Source organism: Aquarana catesbeiana, linkage group LG09 (assembly GCF_042186555.1).
Source record: "Aquarana catesbeiana isolate 2022-GZ linkage group LG09, ASM4218655v1, whole genome shotgun sequence".
NCBI classification, from domain to species: domain Eukaryota; kingdom Metazoa; phylum Chordata; class Amphibia; order Anura; family Ranidae; genus Aquarana; species Aquarana catesbeiana.
In genome coordinates this window covers 219,204,789-219,220,991 of record NC_133332.1, presented here as the reverse complement: position 1 = coordinate 219,220,991, position 16,203 = coordinate 219,204,789, and the positions used below count along the sequence as shown (strand labels likewise).

Below are 16,203 nucleotides of genomic sequence, written 5' to 3'. Positions count from 1 at the left end.
TAGCTATGCCTGAACAGCTCCTGAATGCCACAGAGCAACTAACAGGTACAGAGTAGCTGTAACAAAGATGCTGGAAAGCAATCAATCACTTTACAGCAGCAGTAGCAACCTACCTCGGGCAGAATAGCTTTAAATACTGGTGCGTCCATCAGGGTGATCTGGCTCTGGAACAAAAACACAAGGGATAGAAGAACAGTTTTAAAATCAGAATTATCAGCTGACAGTGAAGGCAGAGAAACAAAAAGAAAAAAAGCCAGCCATTTATATATCAGATTTTCACGAGAAACAGGACAGCTAAAATCTAATAGGCATCTTTTCTGTCTTCTTTTTATTTTCATTTATTTTTCAATCATTATATATAGTTGTTCTTTGTGAAGTATCATCAAGGAACTTGTCAGTTAAAATCTCCTTCAGATTATTTTGCTTTAGTTTTTCCCAGTCATGCGGGATGCAAAGGCATCTCCTGATTCATAACATCAACCCTCTAGCTCATGGGGTAAGGTCTTATGTTCATGCAGGGAATGCCTTCTTTCTACAAATTCTATAAATCGTTTGCACATGCTCAATATCAGTTTGCACTGCACCATAAATGCCATATGGTATGTAAAAAGCAAAGCTTTATGGCTACTGCCTACTGATAGACATTTTTGTACCATATACATAGAGTAGCAAACAAAATCACAGAGATACAGTTATCCTTTAAAAAACAAAATGAACATTTGGGAATTATATCTTGAAATGGTAAGTTACTTACAGCAAACTCCTCAGGAGTCACTTTTAAAACATCAAACACCACGGCGTCATAGCTTTTGTTGGCGTAGTCCGAGCTGTGCCCGTCTAGAGAATCTGAACTGCTACTCCCCTGGCAAACAGAAAAGGTTTACAATAAGCAGGTGCAAAATGCCATGCTTTCTGTTGCAGTAGATACATCTTCCTTATGCTCATGCTTTGCACCTTAAAGTGGATATTTCAATAACACTATAAATCTTCATAAATAAGTTCCTGACATGTCACCTATACATACTATATACAGTGGATATAGAAAAGAATCTGCCTCTTGAAAATTATTACATTTTGTTGCTTTACAGCCTGAAATGAAGACAGACACCGTTTTTGTTTTATCCAGCCGTATTTACTTAATGCAACTTATAATATCCAAGTAATATCAGAGGAAAAAAAACAGAATTACTGAGTTGAAAAAAGAATCACTGAGTTGGAAAAAGGATCACCTCCCCCCTTTCTAAAAATGACTTGCAACCTCAATCAGGTGTAGCTAAATGGCACACAAAGCTATTTGACTTTCAACTGTGATCAGCTGCGGTCATTTTGATGAGTTCAGCATAAAACAAGCTTTCCTGGAGCATTTCAGTCCCTGGCAGTGCAACTGAAGCAAAACAATCAACCATGGGTGGCAAGGCCCTGTCAAAATATCCCCAGTGGTGGACAAGCACAAATCAGGAGATTGGATACAAAAAATTTCAAAGGCTTTACCAATGCCACAGTGGAGTCTATTATTAAGACGTGGAAGGTATTTGGTACAACACAGACCCACCCTGGATCAGGACGTCACTTCAATCTGGATGAAAGAGCCAGGAGGCTATTTTCCAAAAAATAGCAGTGTCTGCATTTTCTTTACAAACTCAAATATTTACTGTATAGACTGAAAAATGCTTGAAGATTTAGCTTTCCTAAGAATCACCTAACTAATATTTAGTTGTATAACCACAATTTCTGAGAACTTATTCACATCTAGGTTGTATGGACTCGACCAACTTCTGGCACTTGTGAAGAGGTATTCTCCAGCCCAGGATGATTGTATTACATTCCACAATTCTTATGCATTTCTTGGTTTTACCTCAGAAACAGCATTTTTGATGTCACCCAACAGGTTTTCTATTGGACTAAGGTCCAGGGATTGGGCTGGCCATTCCATAACGTTAATCTTGTTGGTCTGAAACCAAGATGCTGCTTGCTTACTGGTGTATTTGGGGTCCTTGCCTTGTTGAAACACCTATTTCAAGGGTATTTCCTCTTCAGCATAAGGCAACATGACCTTTTCAAGTATTTTGATGTATTCAAATTGGCCCATGATCCCTGGTATGCGATAAATAGGCCCAACACCATAGTAATAGAAGCATTCCCATATCATGATGTTTGCACCACCATGCTTCAGTGTCTTCACAGTGTACTGTGGCTTGAATTCAGTGTTTTGGGGTCATCTAACAAACTGTCCTTCCCCAGTGATCACTTATGCCGCGTACACACGACCGGACTTTTCGGCATCAAAGGTCCGACGGAACGAATCCGTCAGGCAATTCGATCGTGTGTGGGCTTTATCGGACCTTTTCTGTCTAAAAATCTGACGGACCTTAAAACTAGAACAAGTTTCAAATCTTTCCAACTGACTATCGAAAAAATCCGATCGTCTGTATGCTAGTCTGACGGACCAAAAACGACGCAAGGGCAGCTATTGGCTACTGGCTATGAACTTCCTTATTCTAGTCTGGTCGTACGTCATCACGTGCGAAAGATCGGACTTTGGCGTGATCGTGTGTAGGCAAGTCCATTTCGTTGGAACTCCGTCGGAACTCCATCGAAAAGTCCATCGGAGTTCAGTCCAATGAGAAATCTGCTCGTGTGTACGTGGCATTAGCCTTTGCATGATAACTTTGTACCTAGTGTAATATGTGTAAGCCTGGGATCACCTGTCAGCTGTAATAGTAAAAGCAAACTTAAGTTTTATTTTCAAGGGCAGGCAAATAGAAAAACAGCTTTGCCCTCAACAAGGAAAAAAGAACTAAAATAGACCATCAATTTTTGGTACAAAAATAAAGGTCCGGCTCACTGCCAGTTGTTACTAGCCCTTAACAGGGTTTTTTGAAAGTTCCGACATGCATCAGGGGACCCAAAGAGAAGGGGTCTCCACAATTTAGCAACCTTGTCTCAGTCACAAGCCAGCCCCCATTGATCATTCATCTGTGTTCTGCTCTTCTCCACTTCACAGACAAGTGCTGGCTGTTTCCTGTTCCTCTTCTGGACTCCCATGCAGACAGGTTTACCCTTTCAGGACCACAGTACCTATAATCAGGGTTTGGGTTTTTTTTTTCCCACCCAAAGACTCTCTGAACCTCCAAATTCCCGGTCCCAAATGAGGACTTGCCAATGATGAGAGAACTGCAAATCAGTTCTCTTGCCTCCAACTGGATTACCCCTGAACCCTGCATGGATGAGAAACCCTGATTTATCAAAATGCATAAAAGTTGTTAATGGGAAAACATATCTCCTATTCAGGACCCATTCCTACCATCATGTACACTAGCCACAAGGTTGGAGACTACAAAGGCTTACCTGTGTCAAAAATGTGTTTACAGAGCCAAGAACTGCTCACACAGTAGGATTTACATATGTCTATAGATAAATAGATGGATAACAGAGAAACTTTTTTTACACAGATAAGCTTTCATAAGCTGTCAGCAGGAAGCATCATGCTGCTAAAATTAAATAAATAAATAACCTGCCCAAGATAAACTTTCATGAGCTGTGATCAGGAAGCATCATGCTGCTAAACCAAGGGTCCTGTGCCGTGTTTCATAAGCGTCACCTAATCATGGTGCCTAGGACCCCAGCGATGTAAAATGCACCTTTACTGCTATTAATTAAAATTTTAGAAACCATCCAATTTACTGGAATTTAGACCAAGTAGCTCAGTAAACCTCACTGGTCGAAAAAAAAAAAAAAAAAAAAGTTTCAGGTTGAATGTGGCTGGGAATGTGTAAACCCAAACCTTTCTACTGTCATGCTACATTAATCTGTAGACAGGCAGCATGAAAAGTGAAGGCTCTGTACACAAAACCCAAAGACACCGAGGGTATTAAATCCTTGCTTTACAAGAAATGACCTCAGTGATACAGACATAGGAGGGATCACTGACACACCATAATGGATACATATATTTATCTGTTCTATATATACAATTGCTTTATACACGCTGATGGATATATCAGTGACTGTTAAACCGTATACAATATAAAACTATCGCTCTTGTGGCTGCTGTCAAATGACAGAACTGTGCGGAGTCATATAAATGTAAATGTGTCAGCAGTACATATTTCACCAACACGATTCACCTGGAAAAAGGAAAAAAGCCTTTCCAAAGCAATCCAAGTATTGTATACAGCACACAAGTGTTTTTTGATCAGTAAAACCTCTGAAAACGAGACCATACTCATCTCAAAGACCAATGTTTATCCAGTACATTTTTTCACATTTTGATATAGGTTACCTTTTCACATTTTAAACCTGTTAGGCTAGGTTCACAATTGTCAAAAAATGTTTTCTATGTGCCCTAGAAGGGACATATGTTTTTCCAGTGTGTAAAAAAAACATGTCACCACACATGGCCTTACTCATTTAGCTGTGCGTTTTTAATTTCATGCCTTTTTTATCATACATTCTGTCCTTTTTGTACATACTCTACTGACTGCCATTGGCAATCTGTACACACACTGAACCAGTTGAACAGAAAAAAATAACCACTAAAATCAATCGGTGGTAGTTACCAGTCATGAACAGAGTGGAGCATATCAAAGTAGTCTCAGACGAGAAGTTTGGCTTGCGGAAAACATCTGAATATTTTTATGTTAAAACTAAACATATGTATGCAATCTTTATTTAATATAAATGAGATACAGTATATGAGAAAGGATACCCAGAGCACTGTGGGATTTCTAAAGATATAGCATATCATTTTTTTTCCTTTCAGATCCTCTGGGATTGATAAACCAAAGGATAAATTGTGAATTATCTAATCATCTGCAGATGAAATGAGTAAACAGGAATTTTCTTTTACATGATTGGGTGATTGTCATAATGTAGAGTATAAGATTTCCTATCATTTGAGCCCAGTATTGCCACAAAGAGTTAATCCAGCTCTTAGCAATCCTCTTATTGTTCAGTGAGATAAATCTTGACAAACAGAGAAAACTTTGTCAAATCCTCCCCCTTGCTGTGAGTGACAGGTGATTTACATATCTCGTGCACTAGCCTAAGACACAGACATTATTTTTTAATTCCCACCACCACTCCTTTCTTCAGCAGCTCTGCAAGGATTGGCTGTTCCACACCTCAGCATGATTTGGCATGCTGAAGTCATGTGGTTACTTTCCTGCCTTTTCACTGGATGTTAGAGATCATAGCAGAAATTCAGTTTAAGAAATACACAGGAGAAAATGCATATTGACAAGGGGAGTGTAGAGGTGGCCGGGGAGTCTACTGAGATCACGACTCCACCCACCGAGCTCCAGACAACAGACCCACCCACAGAATCTGCAGTTTTTCAGCTCTCATAACAGACAGAGGGGAGACATTTGACAGGTAAAGATACATGCAGGAGGCATGTATATCCTTATAGATAACCCCTATGGCAGTAGTTTAGAAAGGATGACATTGGGTTTACATGCAATTTAAGTAATTTAGCCTCACCATCCCTGATTGAAAGCTTGAATCATGGAGCTTTAAAGATGGAGGGTGTGAAGTTAATGAAGAGCACCATAGTAATGACTATCTGGGATGTCCTAAAGCAATTCGCCTGAGGGGAGGGAACACAGTATTTCTAAGCCCATATCTGGACAAAGGACTTATAATACTGCTTGCAGCACGCTGTGGCCAAATACAGCCTCCCTTCGAGATCTAACATCCACCTGGTAGAACCTAGTGAATGTATGAACTGAAGACCAAGAGGCCTCTTTGCAAACTTGAGCTAGAGACACCTGATGGCGTGCTGCCTAAGACGCACTAACCCCTCTGGTGGAATGTCCCTTTAGATCACAAGGCAGAACCTTGCGTTTTAACTCATAAGCCTGGATAATAACCTGGCGAATCCATTTAGAATTTACTTGTTGCTGCCTGTCCTTTCTTAGGACAATCTGACAGGACAAAAAAGAAGTCAGTTATCCGGAACGGGCTGACATCCTTAAATGGATTTTGATTGCTCGCACAACGTCAAGTGAGTGCAGAGACTTTTCCTCTGCAGACCTAGGATTTGGAAAAAAGGAGTGCAAAACGATATCCTGATTCAAATGAAAATTGGAGACCACTTTAGGCAAAAAATCTGGACGGGGGCGCATGACCACCCTGTCCTGATGTAAAACAAAAAATGGTTCTTTGCAAGAAAGGGCGGCCAACTCTGACACCCTTCTTGCTGAAGTCATAGCAATCAGAAAAAAACAATTTCCTTGTCAACAGGATAAAAGGAATATGCCTAATAGGTTCAAAAGGCTGCTTCTTCAGAACTGATAGAACCAGATTCAGGTCCCAGGGACATAAGGGCGGCTTAACCGGCGGCCTCAAGTGCGTCATCCCTTTAACAAAGGTTTGCACTAAAGAATGAGATGCAATCGGTCTCTGGAGAAAAACGATAAGGCCAAGATCTGCCCTTTAATTGCTCCTAAGGCTAACTTCAGATCCACCCCAGCATGTAGAAAGGCAAGAACGCTCCCAATCATATATTTGCGAGGGTGACATTTTCTGTCTTCGCACCAGGAAATGTATGACCTCCAGACTCTATAGTAAATACCTCTAGAGACTGGTTTTCTAGCATTTATCAGGGTAGACAAGACTGAACCTAAAATACCATGGTCTTTCATGATTCTGGTTTCAATAGCCAAGCCGTCATATTTAGCGATCGTAAAGTAGGATGGAATATGGGCCCTTAAGACAGCAGGTCCGGACGGCATGGAAGGAACCATGGGTCTTCCACTGCCAATTTCAGAATCTCTGTGTATTAAGGCTTCCTGGGCCAAGCCAGGGCCACTAATGCCTTGTTTTCACTGAGCGGATCGGTTTGGTTCGGTACGGTACGCTATTTTGAGTGTTTCCATTGTGAAAGCAGCCCATACAACTGAACCGAACCATTCTGGGTTCTGCTTCAGATGTGGGGCCATAGAAAATGGTACGGTTCGGTTAGGGCAGAGCTACGATACATTCCACTGATTGGTGGACGTGTGACGCCATGCTAGGCATTTTTTCTAAACCCACATATGTCCCCTGGCGGTCCGACTTGCAGTGGAAACGCTCACCAGAATAGGCCTTCCAAACTGTACCGACCCGAACCGATCCGCTCAGTGGAAAGGAGGCACAAGATTACCGGCTTTTGCTCCTCCTGTATTCTGCGCAGCAGTATTTGAACTGGAGGAAGGGCATACATCAGAGAATACTGATTCCAAGGAACTACTAATGCGTCAGTTCCGACAGCGGATGGATCCTTGGTCCTGGATACAAACTTATCCAGCTTGGCATTGAACCTGGACGGCAATAGATCTGGGGTACCCCAACGTTGGCAGATCTGAACAAACACTTTGGGATGAAGGGACCACTCCCCCTGCCAACAATTGTTGGCGACGCAGAAAGTCTGCCTACCAATTGTCCACACCCAGAATAAACACTGCCGAAAAGAAGGGAACATGTTTCTCTGCCCAAGCTAAAATATGGTTTACCTCCCTTTGGGCCGCCTGGCTCCTGGTGCCTACTTGGTGGTTGATATATGCCACCACCGTTAAGTTGTCGGACTGGACCCAGACAGGAAAACCCTGTAACCTGGTTGTCCAGAAAAGCAGAGCTAAACGGGCTGCCTGAATCTCCAAGAGATTGATGGGCAAGGTTTCTGCTCAGGACCATGTTATCTCCCCTGGACTGATGCTTCCTCCAGGACTGCTCCCCAGCCAAGAAGACTAGCGTTCGTGGTCACCACCTTCCAGGTTATAGGCGGAAAGGATTTTCCCTTTGTCAAGGTACTGGTTCTCAACCACCAAAAGAGATCCTGTCTCACTCGTGGGGACAGGGACATAGGACAATCCAAGACCCGAGCGGCTTTGTTCCAGGCCTCCAGAATGTTGTTCTGGAACAACTTTGAATGCGTAAATGACTGCATCGAAAGATGACACCATCTTGCCCAGTAACCTCATGCATAGCCGAATAGAAGGCTTCCTCTTTTGTCCTATAATCCAGACAATCTCCACTATGGAGCTGGCCTTTAAGGGAGGCAAAAACACTTTTGCGTGAATCGTGTCCAAGATCAAGCCCAGGTATACCAGAACCTGAGCTGGGCGAAGGGCTGATTTGTCCACATTTAGGACCCAGCTTAGGAGTTACAAAAACTGAACCGTACTGGTTACGTTTTGTACTAGGACAAGGTGAGATTGATCCTTTAGCAGAAGATCGTCCAAACAACCCTATCACAGAGATTCCCTGAGACCTTAGGGATGCCAACACAGGGGCCAGAATCTTTGTGAACACCCGGGGGGCCGTGGCTAGACCAAATGGCAAAGCCACGAATTGGAAGTGACGCCCTTCCACTGTGAAGCGCAGAAACATTTGATGTAGACCGAAGATTGGTACATGCAGGTACACGTCCTTGATATTTATGGATGCCAAATATTCCTCTTTCCTCAGGGATGCTATCACAGAACGAACAGACTCCATATGGAAGGATCGAACATTTCGAAACTGATTGAGAGCCTTGAGGTCCAGAATGGGCCTTACCTCTCCATTTGGTTTTGGCACTGTGAAAAGATTTGAGTAAAACAGCCTGAATCTTTCATCGTGCGGAACCTTGACAATTACTTCCTGCTTCTCCAGACGCTCCAAGGCCTGGAACAGACATTTTCTCTCTTGTCTGGATAAGTAGAAACCCTGGACCTCAGAAAAGGAGACGGAGGGAATTCCCGAAACCCTATTCTGTAACCTTGCGTTACCGTGGAAATGACCCACCTGTCCTACACGAGTCTTTCCCAAGCTTCTGAAAATAGGCGTAGCCTCCCCCCCACCCGTAAGAGTGGGGGCGCCCCTTCACAAGGTAGTCTTGGAGTTAGGTTTGGCTGATTTTTAGGTCTAGGGTTTTCTCTGACCTTGAAGCCTTTTAATCCCAGACGGCTGTAGCTGTAGAAACCGCTTGGGAGATGAAGCACTCGGCCCTGGGGTGTTGGGAATCTTAAAGGTAGGCTGCATACTTTTCTTTTCAACAGGTAGCAAGGCACTTTTACCCCACCCCCCAAGATCTTTTGGATATATTAGGCGTTGTCCATGAAAGGGAAAAGCCGAGAGCAAACTTTTGCACGGAAATTCGGCTGACCGGTTCTTTAACCATAAGACCCTGCGCATATGTATTGACAGTAGCGCGAAATGAGACATCCGCTGCATCGAGTCCTTCAGTGCGTCTACTGCAAAGCACAAAGCACGAGGAAGCTCCGACAACTCTTCGGTAGACTCCTCCTGAGAAGGTAGGTTCCTAACCAACCTCTTAAAACGGTCCTTCAAGGACTAGCAAATACCGACAGTCGCGATTGCTAGCTGCACTGCTAAACCAGCCACTGCAAAAGAAGCCTTCAGCAAGGATTCTAGCTTTTTATCAGCCGGAACCTTAAATACCTGGGTATTATCAACTGGACAGGTTAGACTTTTATTCACTGAAGAAATGGCAGCATCAACCAAGGGCGTGTCCTACTTCTTCCTGAATTTTTCCTCCATAGGATACAATAAAGAGAACCTTTTTGGAGGCAGAAATATCCTGTCAGGGTGATCCCAGTCAGCGTAAATCACCTGCTCCAATAATGGATGTAAAGGGAATGCCTGGGAACCTTGCTGGGGTCGCAAGAATCCTAAAGGGGAACAGGAGAGCTCAGGCTCCTGAATCGGGGGGTAACTTAAATCCAGCTCTCACCATCTCAGCAAGAGACTGGATAAACAGCCTTTGGGAATGGGAGGCTGAAAAACGTTCCTCCGAACTAGATTCCTCAGCCTCTCCTTCCTCTCAGTCCTTCACGGCCACTTCCTCCACATCCTTTGCCCAATCTGGTCCCAAATCAGATGGACCTATCTGGCTATGAGAGTCCTGGCACTCTAGAGGGTCCCCACTGGGGCCAGACTCAGTTGAGGGAGGTCTATTACGCTTTTTCCCTCCCTGCGCTACTTTGGCAATCATACCTGCTATTTTGCCCTCAAGGCTAGCTAAGGCTGATGTCAAGTCATCTTTAGTAACGTAAGCCGAGGCAGGGACATTGATAGTGGCCACAATGCCTGACAAGCGTAATGGCTCAAACAGGCCAGATGCAGGTCTTTCAGGGGAGTCTAAGGCAGCAGCAACATGAGGTTGGTCCCCTGATTTCAAAGGTGGAACACTACCCCCCTTACCTGCTGTGCTTCCTGCGCCTCGTTTTCTGGAAGACATTGCTTACAAGTGACGAGGAAAAAAGTACTCACTCCGAGTACAAGCTGTAATCCAGCAAAAGGCAGCTATCACAGATTTTTTCTAAACCCCCCGCCAAACTTGCTGCAGCTGTGTCCAAAAACCTCCAGACTCACATGCCCAGTACCTCTCTGTCTCTCCTCAGTGCTCTGTCAGAAGCCCAGGCTTCTTACATGCTGTACCGGCGTCCTGAACTGCCACTGACGTCCCGCGCCGAATACGCATGCGCGCCCACAGCCCCGTGTGCGCCCGAATCACACGTGACTTGCGGCACACTGCACGTCGCACATGCGCATACACGCGGCATATGAGCACGCCCGCGGCTGTCTCGCTATTCCGGCGGGCAAACACCAAGACACAGAGAGCACCTGACCCTAGAGGCCCCACACAGTACCGCAATTCAAAGGAGGAAGACAGGGAGTACTCACCAATCCACGTTGCAGGACCTGTTTTCAACAGGTCCAATCTTCCCCCATCACGGCGGGTTGTGTCTCTGCTGGACCTTCAAGGACCAGGTCCCCCATTCATTTGGGGTGCATACCCTTGGACCTGTAAAGCACCCTTTTGGTTACCTTGGGCAAATAATAGACCAGAAATACCACTACAAGGGTCCAGCGCCATATAGGACACATTGCAGGCAAAACCTCGCTCTTGCACAAAGGCTCAGGTACCATCCATTCTAACCTTTATGCCATCCAAATGCATTAGATTATAACACCCTCACTGGGACATCATTGAAGTATTGAAGAGCTTTTACAGGCATGATCATCACCTTCAAGACACTGGCGAAAAAACAGAGGTACTTCCCGTATGGGAGGGGTTATATGGGAGGAACTTTCTTACTATTGGTTGCCAGTGTCCAATCACCTAAAGGTAGATTATAACCCAGATAATCATTACTATGGTGCTCTGTGTCCCGTGATGTACGATAAAGAAAAGAAAGCTAATGCATCACATCTAAGGACTGGTATATATCACATTACGTCTTGGGTTCACATATCTTTTATGTCTGTGTAATCTGCCTTGATTGTAAACCAAGTCACTAATACATTTTTTTTCATGTAGAGCCACATGTAGAGCCAACTCACTTTTGAGCCTGTTTATACTTACAGTCAGCCTAACCTGTAGATTACATCTGCCATATTAAGAGAACTGCCACATTCCATGGAGAAGCAGCCATATTTCAACAGATTGCCGATTGGCACAAGGTAGTTGTCATGTTAGAAAAGCATGTAACAAGATACCGGCTTCTTAACCACTTGTCTACTGGGGCAATTTTTTGGTATTTCACACATGTTAAATCCTGCATTTTTTCTAGAAATTACTTTAAATCCCCCCTCCCAGAAACTCTATAGGGACCCTGGAGAATAAAAAAATGGTAGTAGCAATTTTTTATGGTGCGCGGCTATTTATCAAATACATACTTTGAGATTGGTGAAGGGCTTTACACCTTTAGAGCCCCATAAAAGGGACTGGGCAGTTTTTACGAGAAATCCCTTTGCTGGCTAAAAAGTTGATACCAACCTCACAGCTGCTACGTACTTTAACCTTTTGTATGCTGCGCCTCTGATAAACATACCTTTGTAGACAAGGAGTTAGGCTGGCCATACACTTAAAATTTCAGCTGATATCTGTGAATCAACTACATTTCCAAGGGTGAGTGGCACTGTCAGCACTGCCCAGCAATCACTGTTTGGGTATTCTGACAGTGGTGGGTGCCAGCTATCAGAATACAATAGCCAGCAAAAGAGATTCTTCCATCCATGTTGTTTAGCTGCATGGGGAACTAATCAATTTCTCTCATTTAGTATGCTGGGCTAAACTAAGCGTGTATGGCCAGCTTTAGAAACTGTTTTAAAGTTACCAGCTACAGTTTGATTCAAACTAAGTACGAGCCAAGTTTTAGAGCACTCTGCATGTTAAAAGAAACTTGAAAAAATGTTTAGGCTGCAATTGCTCGCCTTCTGAAATTATGAACATCCTGGCTGTTTTGTTTAAAGTAGTGGTTTCAAAATATCAAACCAATCAGCAGAAACAAACATGCAGCTAGTTCACTTGCTGGAACTGAAGACCGATTCCACCTACTGATGTAGAAATCTCAACAGGATCCTTGTGTATGTGTCCCTCCAGGGTAACTCAGCTAGTTATTATCAGTCGCTGGGATTCACATTGGACACCGGCCTCCATGATTGTGTAACGACTGAGCTTAACTAGCTGAATTACCCTGGTGGGCACAAACACACAAGGATCCTGTTGGGATTTCTACATCAGCAGGTGGAGTCGGTCTTCAGCCTGAGTTCCAGCGAGTGATCATTCCAGCTGATTTCCCATTGTGGAGACACGCGCATATAGATCTTTTTAAGATCTTTGAATCTGGTAAGCAGCCATCTATTTATTCCTTAGCATGGTGGTGAAGCATCTTTGGGTATGTTTGCACTGAATCTTTACCCGTGTATTGTTTTGGGTGGACACTGTCAGATACATAGTTGGTGAAGCTGAAAAAAGACACAAGTCCAACCTGTTTGTGTGCGCTTTTATAATAATATGACATTGTATACCCCTGCATGTTACGGTCATTTATGTGCCCATCTAATGTTTTTTTTAAATTATCAATGCTCCCCACTGAAACCACTGCTTGTGGAAGAGAATTCCACATCCTTACTGCTCTTACAGTAAAGAACCCTCTACGCAGTTTAAAGGTTAAACCGCTTCTCTTCTAATTTTAGTGAATGGTCACGTGTATTTTTAAATTCCCTTGCACAGAAAAGTTTTATCCCTATTGTGGGGTCACCAGTATGGTATTCGTACATTAAAATCATATCCCCTCTCAAGCGTCTCTTCTCCAGAGAGAATAAGTTCAATGCTTGCAGGATTTCCCCATAGCGGAGATGCTCCAGTCCCTTTATTAGCTTTGTTACCCTTCTCTGGATCCTCTCCAGTTCCAGCACATCCCTCCTGAGGACTGGTGCCCAGAACTGGACGGCATAGTCCAGGTGCGGCCGGACCAGAGTCTTGTAGAGTGGGAGAATTATTGTTTTGTTTCTGGAGTTAATCCCCTTTTTAATGCATGCCAATATTCTGTTGGGTTTGATTGCATGCCATTGCTGAGCCTATCATCTACTAGGACTCCCAGGTCCTTTTCCATTCTAGATCCCCCCAGAGGTTTTCCCCCTAGCGAGTAGCTTGCATTCATATTTTTGGCACCCAAATGCATTATATTAAATTTGGAGCGGTTTATTCCATCTTCCAGATCGTTAATGAAAAAATAAAATAGGATTGATGCCAGGACAGAACCCTGGGGGACCCCACTATCCACACCAGACCATTCAGAGTGCTCCCCATTTATTACCACCCTCTGGACTCGCCCCCGTAGCCAGTTTTCAATGCAAGTACTCACCCTTTGGTCCATGCTGACAGACCTTTGTTTGTACAGTAAACGTTTATGAGGAACTGTATCAAATGCCTTTGCAAAATCCAGATACACCACATCTACAGGCCTTCCTTTATCTAGATGGCAGCTCACCTCCTCATAGAAGGTTAACAGATTGGTCTGGCAAGAATGATTCTTCGTGAATCCATGCCGATTACTGCTAATAATTCAATTTGTATTACTAAAATCTTGTATATAGTCCCTTATCATCCCTGCCAAGAGCTTGCAAATTATTGATGTTAGGCTAACTGGCCTGTAGTTCCCAGGGATATATTTTGGTCCTTTTTTAAATATTGGCGCTACATCGGCTTTTCTCCAATCAGCTGGTACCATTCCAGTCAGTAGACTGTCCATAAAAATTAGGAACAATGGTCTGGCAATCACTTGACCGAGTTCCACCTTAAGGACCCTCGGGTGCAAGCCATCCGGTCCCGGTGACTTATTAATATTACATTTTTCAAGTCTATTTCTAAATTCTATCCTGCTAGCCATGAGGGTGCTTCCTGTGACGTGTTATGAGGATAAACTTTGCAGTCTTGGTTACTGAATCCCCCCGTTTCCCTCGTGAAGTCTGAGGAGAAGAATAAATTCAAAACCTTCGTCATCTCTCCATATTTTGTAACCAGATTCCCTTCATCATCCTTTATGGGGCCAATATGTTCTGACCTCCCTTTCTAACTATTTATATACTTAAAGAATTTCTTTTTTTTTTTTACTCTCCTCCGCCATGTGCCTTTCGTGTTCCATCTTAGCTGCCCTGATTGCACCCTTACATTTCTTATTGCATTTTTTGTACAGTTGGAATGCTGACGATGACCACTCAGCCTAGTATTTTCTTGAAGGCCTTCTCCTTTGCTTTTATATGCATTTTTACGTTGAGGTTAGTGGATGTAAACCCACTCTCATCCTTTCTAAATTACTGCCCTAGTGGTTATCTATAAGGATATACATGCCTCCTGCATGTATCCTTATCATTCAAATGTCTCCCCTCTGTCCGTTATGAGACCCGAAAAACTGCATATGCTGTGGGTGGGTCTGTTGTCCAGAGCTCGGAGGGTGGAGTCGTGATGTCAGTTGACTCCCAGCCCACCTCTACACTCCTCTTGTCAACATGCATTTTCGCCTGTGTATTTCTTACACTGAACTTTTGCCATGATCACTAACATCCAGTCAAAACCCAGAAAAGTCACCACATGACTTCAGCATGCCCAATCATGCTGAGGTGTGGAGCAGCCAATCCTGGGAGATCTGGAGAAGAAAGGAGGAGGGGAACTGAAGTACACAGAATGTCTCTCTCAGGCTCCTGTATGAGATATGTAAATCGCCTATCACTCACAGCAAGGGGTAAGAACTGACTCCCATTTCTCTGTGTTTCAGTTTTTATCTCACTGAAAAAAGATAAGAGGACTGCTCAGAGCTGGATTAACTCTTCGTGGCAAGACTGAGCACAGATGACATGAAATCCTATACTGCACAAGGTGCAAGCCTTAATCAAAATTTGGGTTTACATCCACTTTAAGCCACCCAGGACTTGTGTTAGCTCTTTTAAATTTGAACTAAATGAACTAATAGAGGATTTACAGATGGACTAATTATTTTTACACATGTGTTTTTGGTATTAGGCCCCTTTCACATGGCAAGCCCGCTCGGATCCACCTGTCCGTTTTTTAGGCGGATCCAAGCGGGCCATTCATTGACTCCTAAGGGGAGATGGATGTCAGGGGAGATGTGTCCACTGACACCTGTCTGCCATACGATCCGCTAAAATCAGACGTATGGCGTTACGTTCGCCATCTGTCTGGGCGGATCGGATGAAATCTGATGAAAACGGACATGCTGTCCGTTTTCGTCTGATCCCTCCATAGGAATCAGCAGCGTTCTGACAGGTCCCTCCCCTGCTCAGTGAGCAGAGATGGACCTGTCATCCGCCAGCTCAGTGGAGATCAACGGAGAGATCTCCTGCTGAGCTGGTGGACTCCGCTGAGTGGATCCACTTCGCGCACATGAGGCCTGAAGGTTGTTTTTAATATAACCACAATTTTGAACCCTCCAATTAGAGGTTCTTTGCACTAGTGCATATTTTTTATTTATTCCAGGACTCTTGTTTTTCAGATTTTGTTTCACTAGTTTGTTTACATTTTTGGTCATTTTGTATTAATTGTTTATACACACCTGGAACTTGTATATAAGTTTATGCACTTATTTTTGACAGAGCACTATACATTCATTCCCACATTAATTGCATCCCACCAATCCAGGGATTTTTCAGTGCAGCAGTCTTTCACTATCCTGGCCAAGTGCACCCTTTTTTAATTTTACAAATTTTCATTTTCTAAGCTGTGTGGAAAAAGTTAAATATAGAAACCAATTTGTTGCTATGGGCTAAGGCATAGTAACCAGATAGCACCTGTGTCAGGACCTTCCCTTCTTTACTTTCCCCAATGTGGGCATGTTGTCTCACACAGATAGCTTCCCATTACTGCTTTTTAATTGGTGACTTGTTACAAAGTTATAATGTAAAGCCTGAGTGATC

The 16,203-nt window shown here is 43.6% G+C and overlaps 1 protein-coding gene across 5 annotated transcripts in view; it reads right to left on the bottom strand.

Moving 5' to 3' along the window:
- RALGPS1 (Ral GEF with PH domain and SH3 binding motif 1) overlaps positions 1–16,203 on the bottom strand; it is an 839,296-nt gene that overhangs the window by 653,796 nt on the left and 169,297 nt on the right. For all 5 annotated transcript variants that reach the window (XM_073599738.1, XM_073599739.1, XM_073599740.1 and 2 more), the window contains exons 4-5: positions 755–862; positions 114–164 (exon numbers count right to left, since the gene is read on the bottom strand). In XM_073599738.1, coding sequence (XP_073455839.1) covers positions 114–164; positions 755–862 — 159 coding nt within the window. The remainder of the gene's footprint in view (positions 1–113; positions 165–754; positions 863–16,203) is intronic.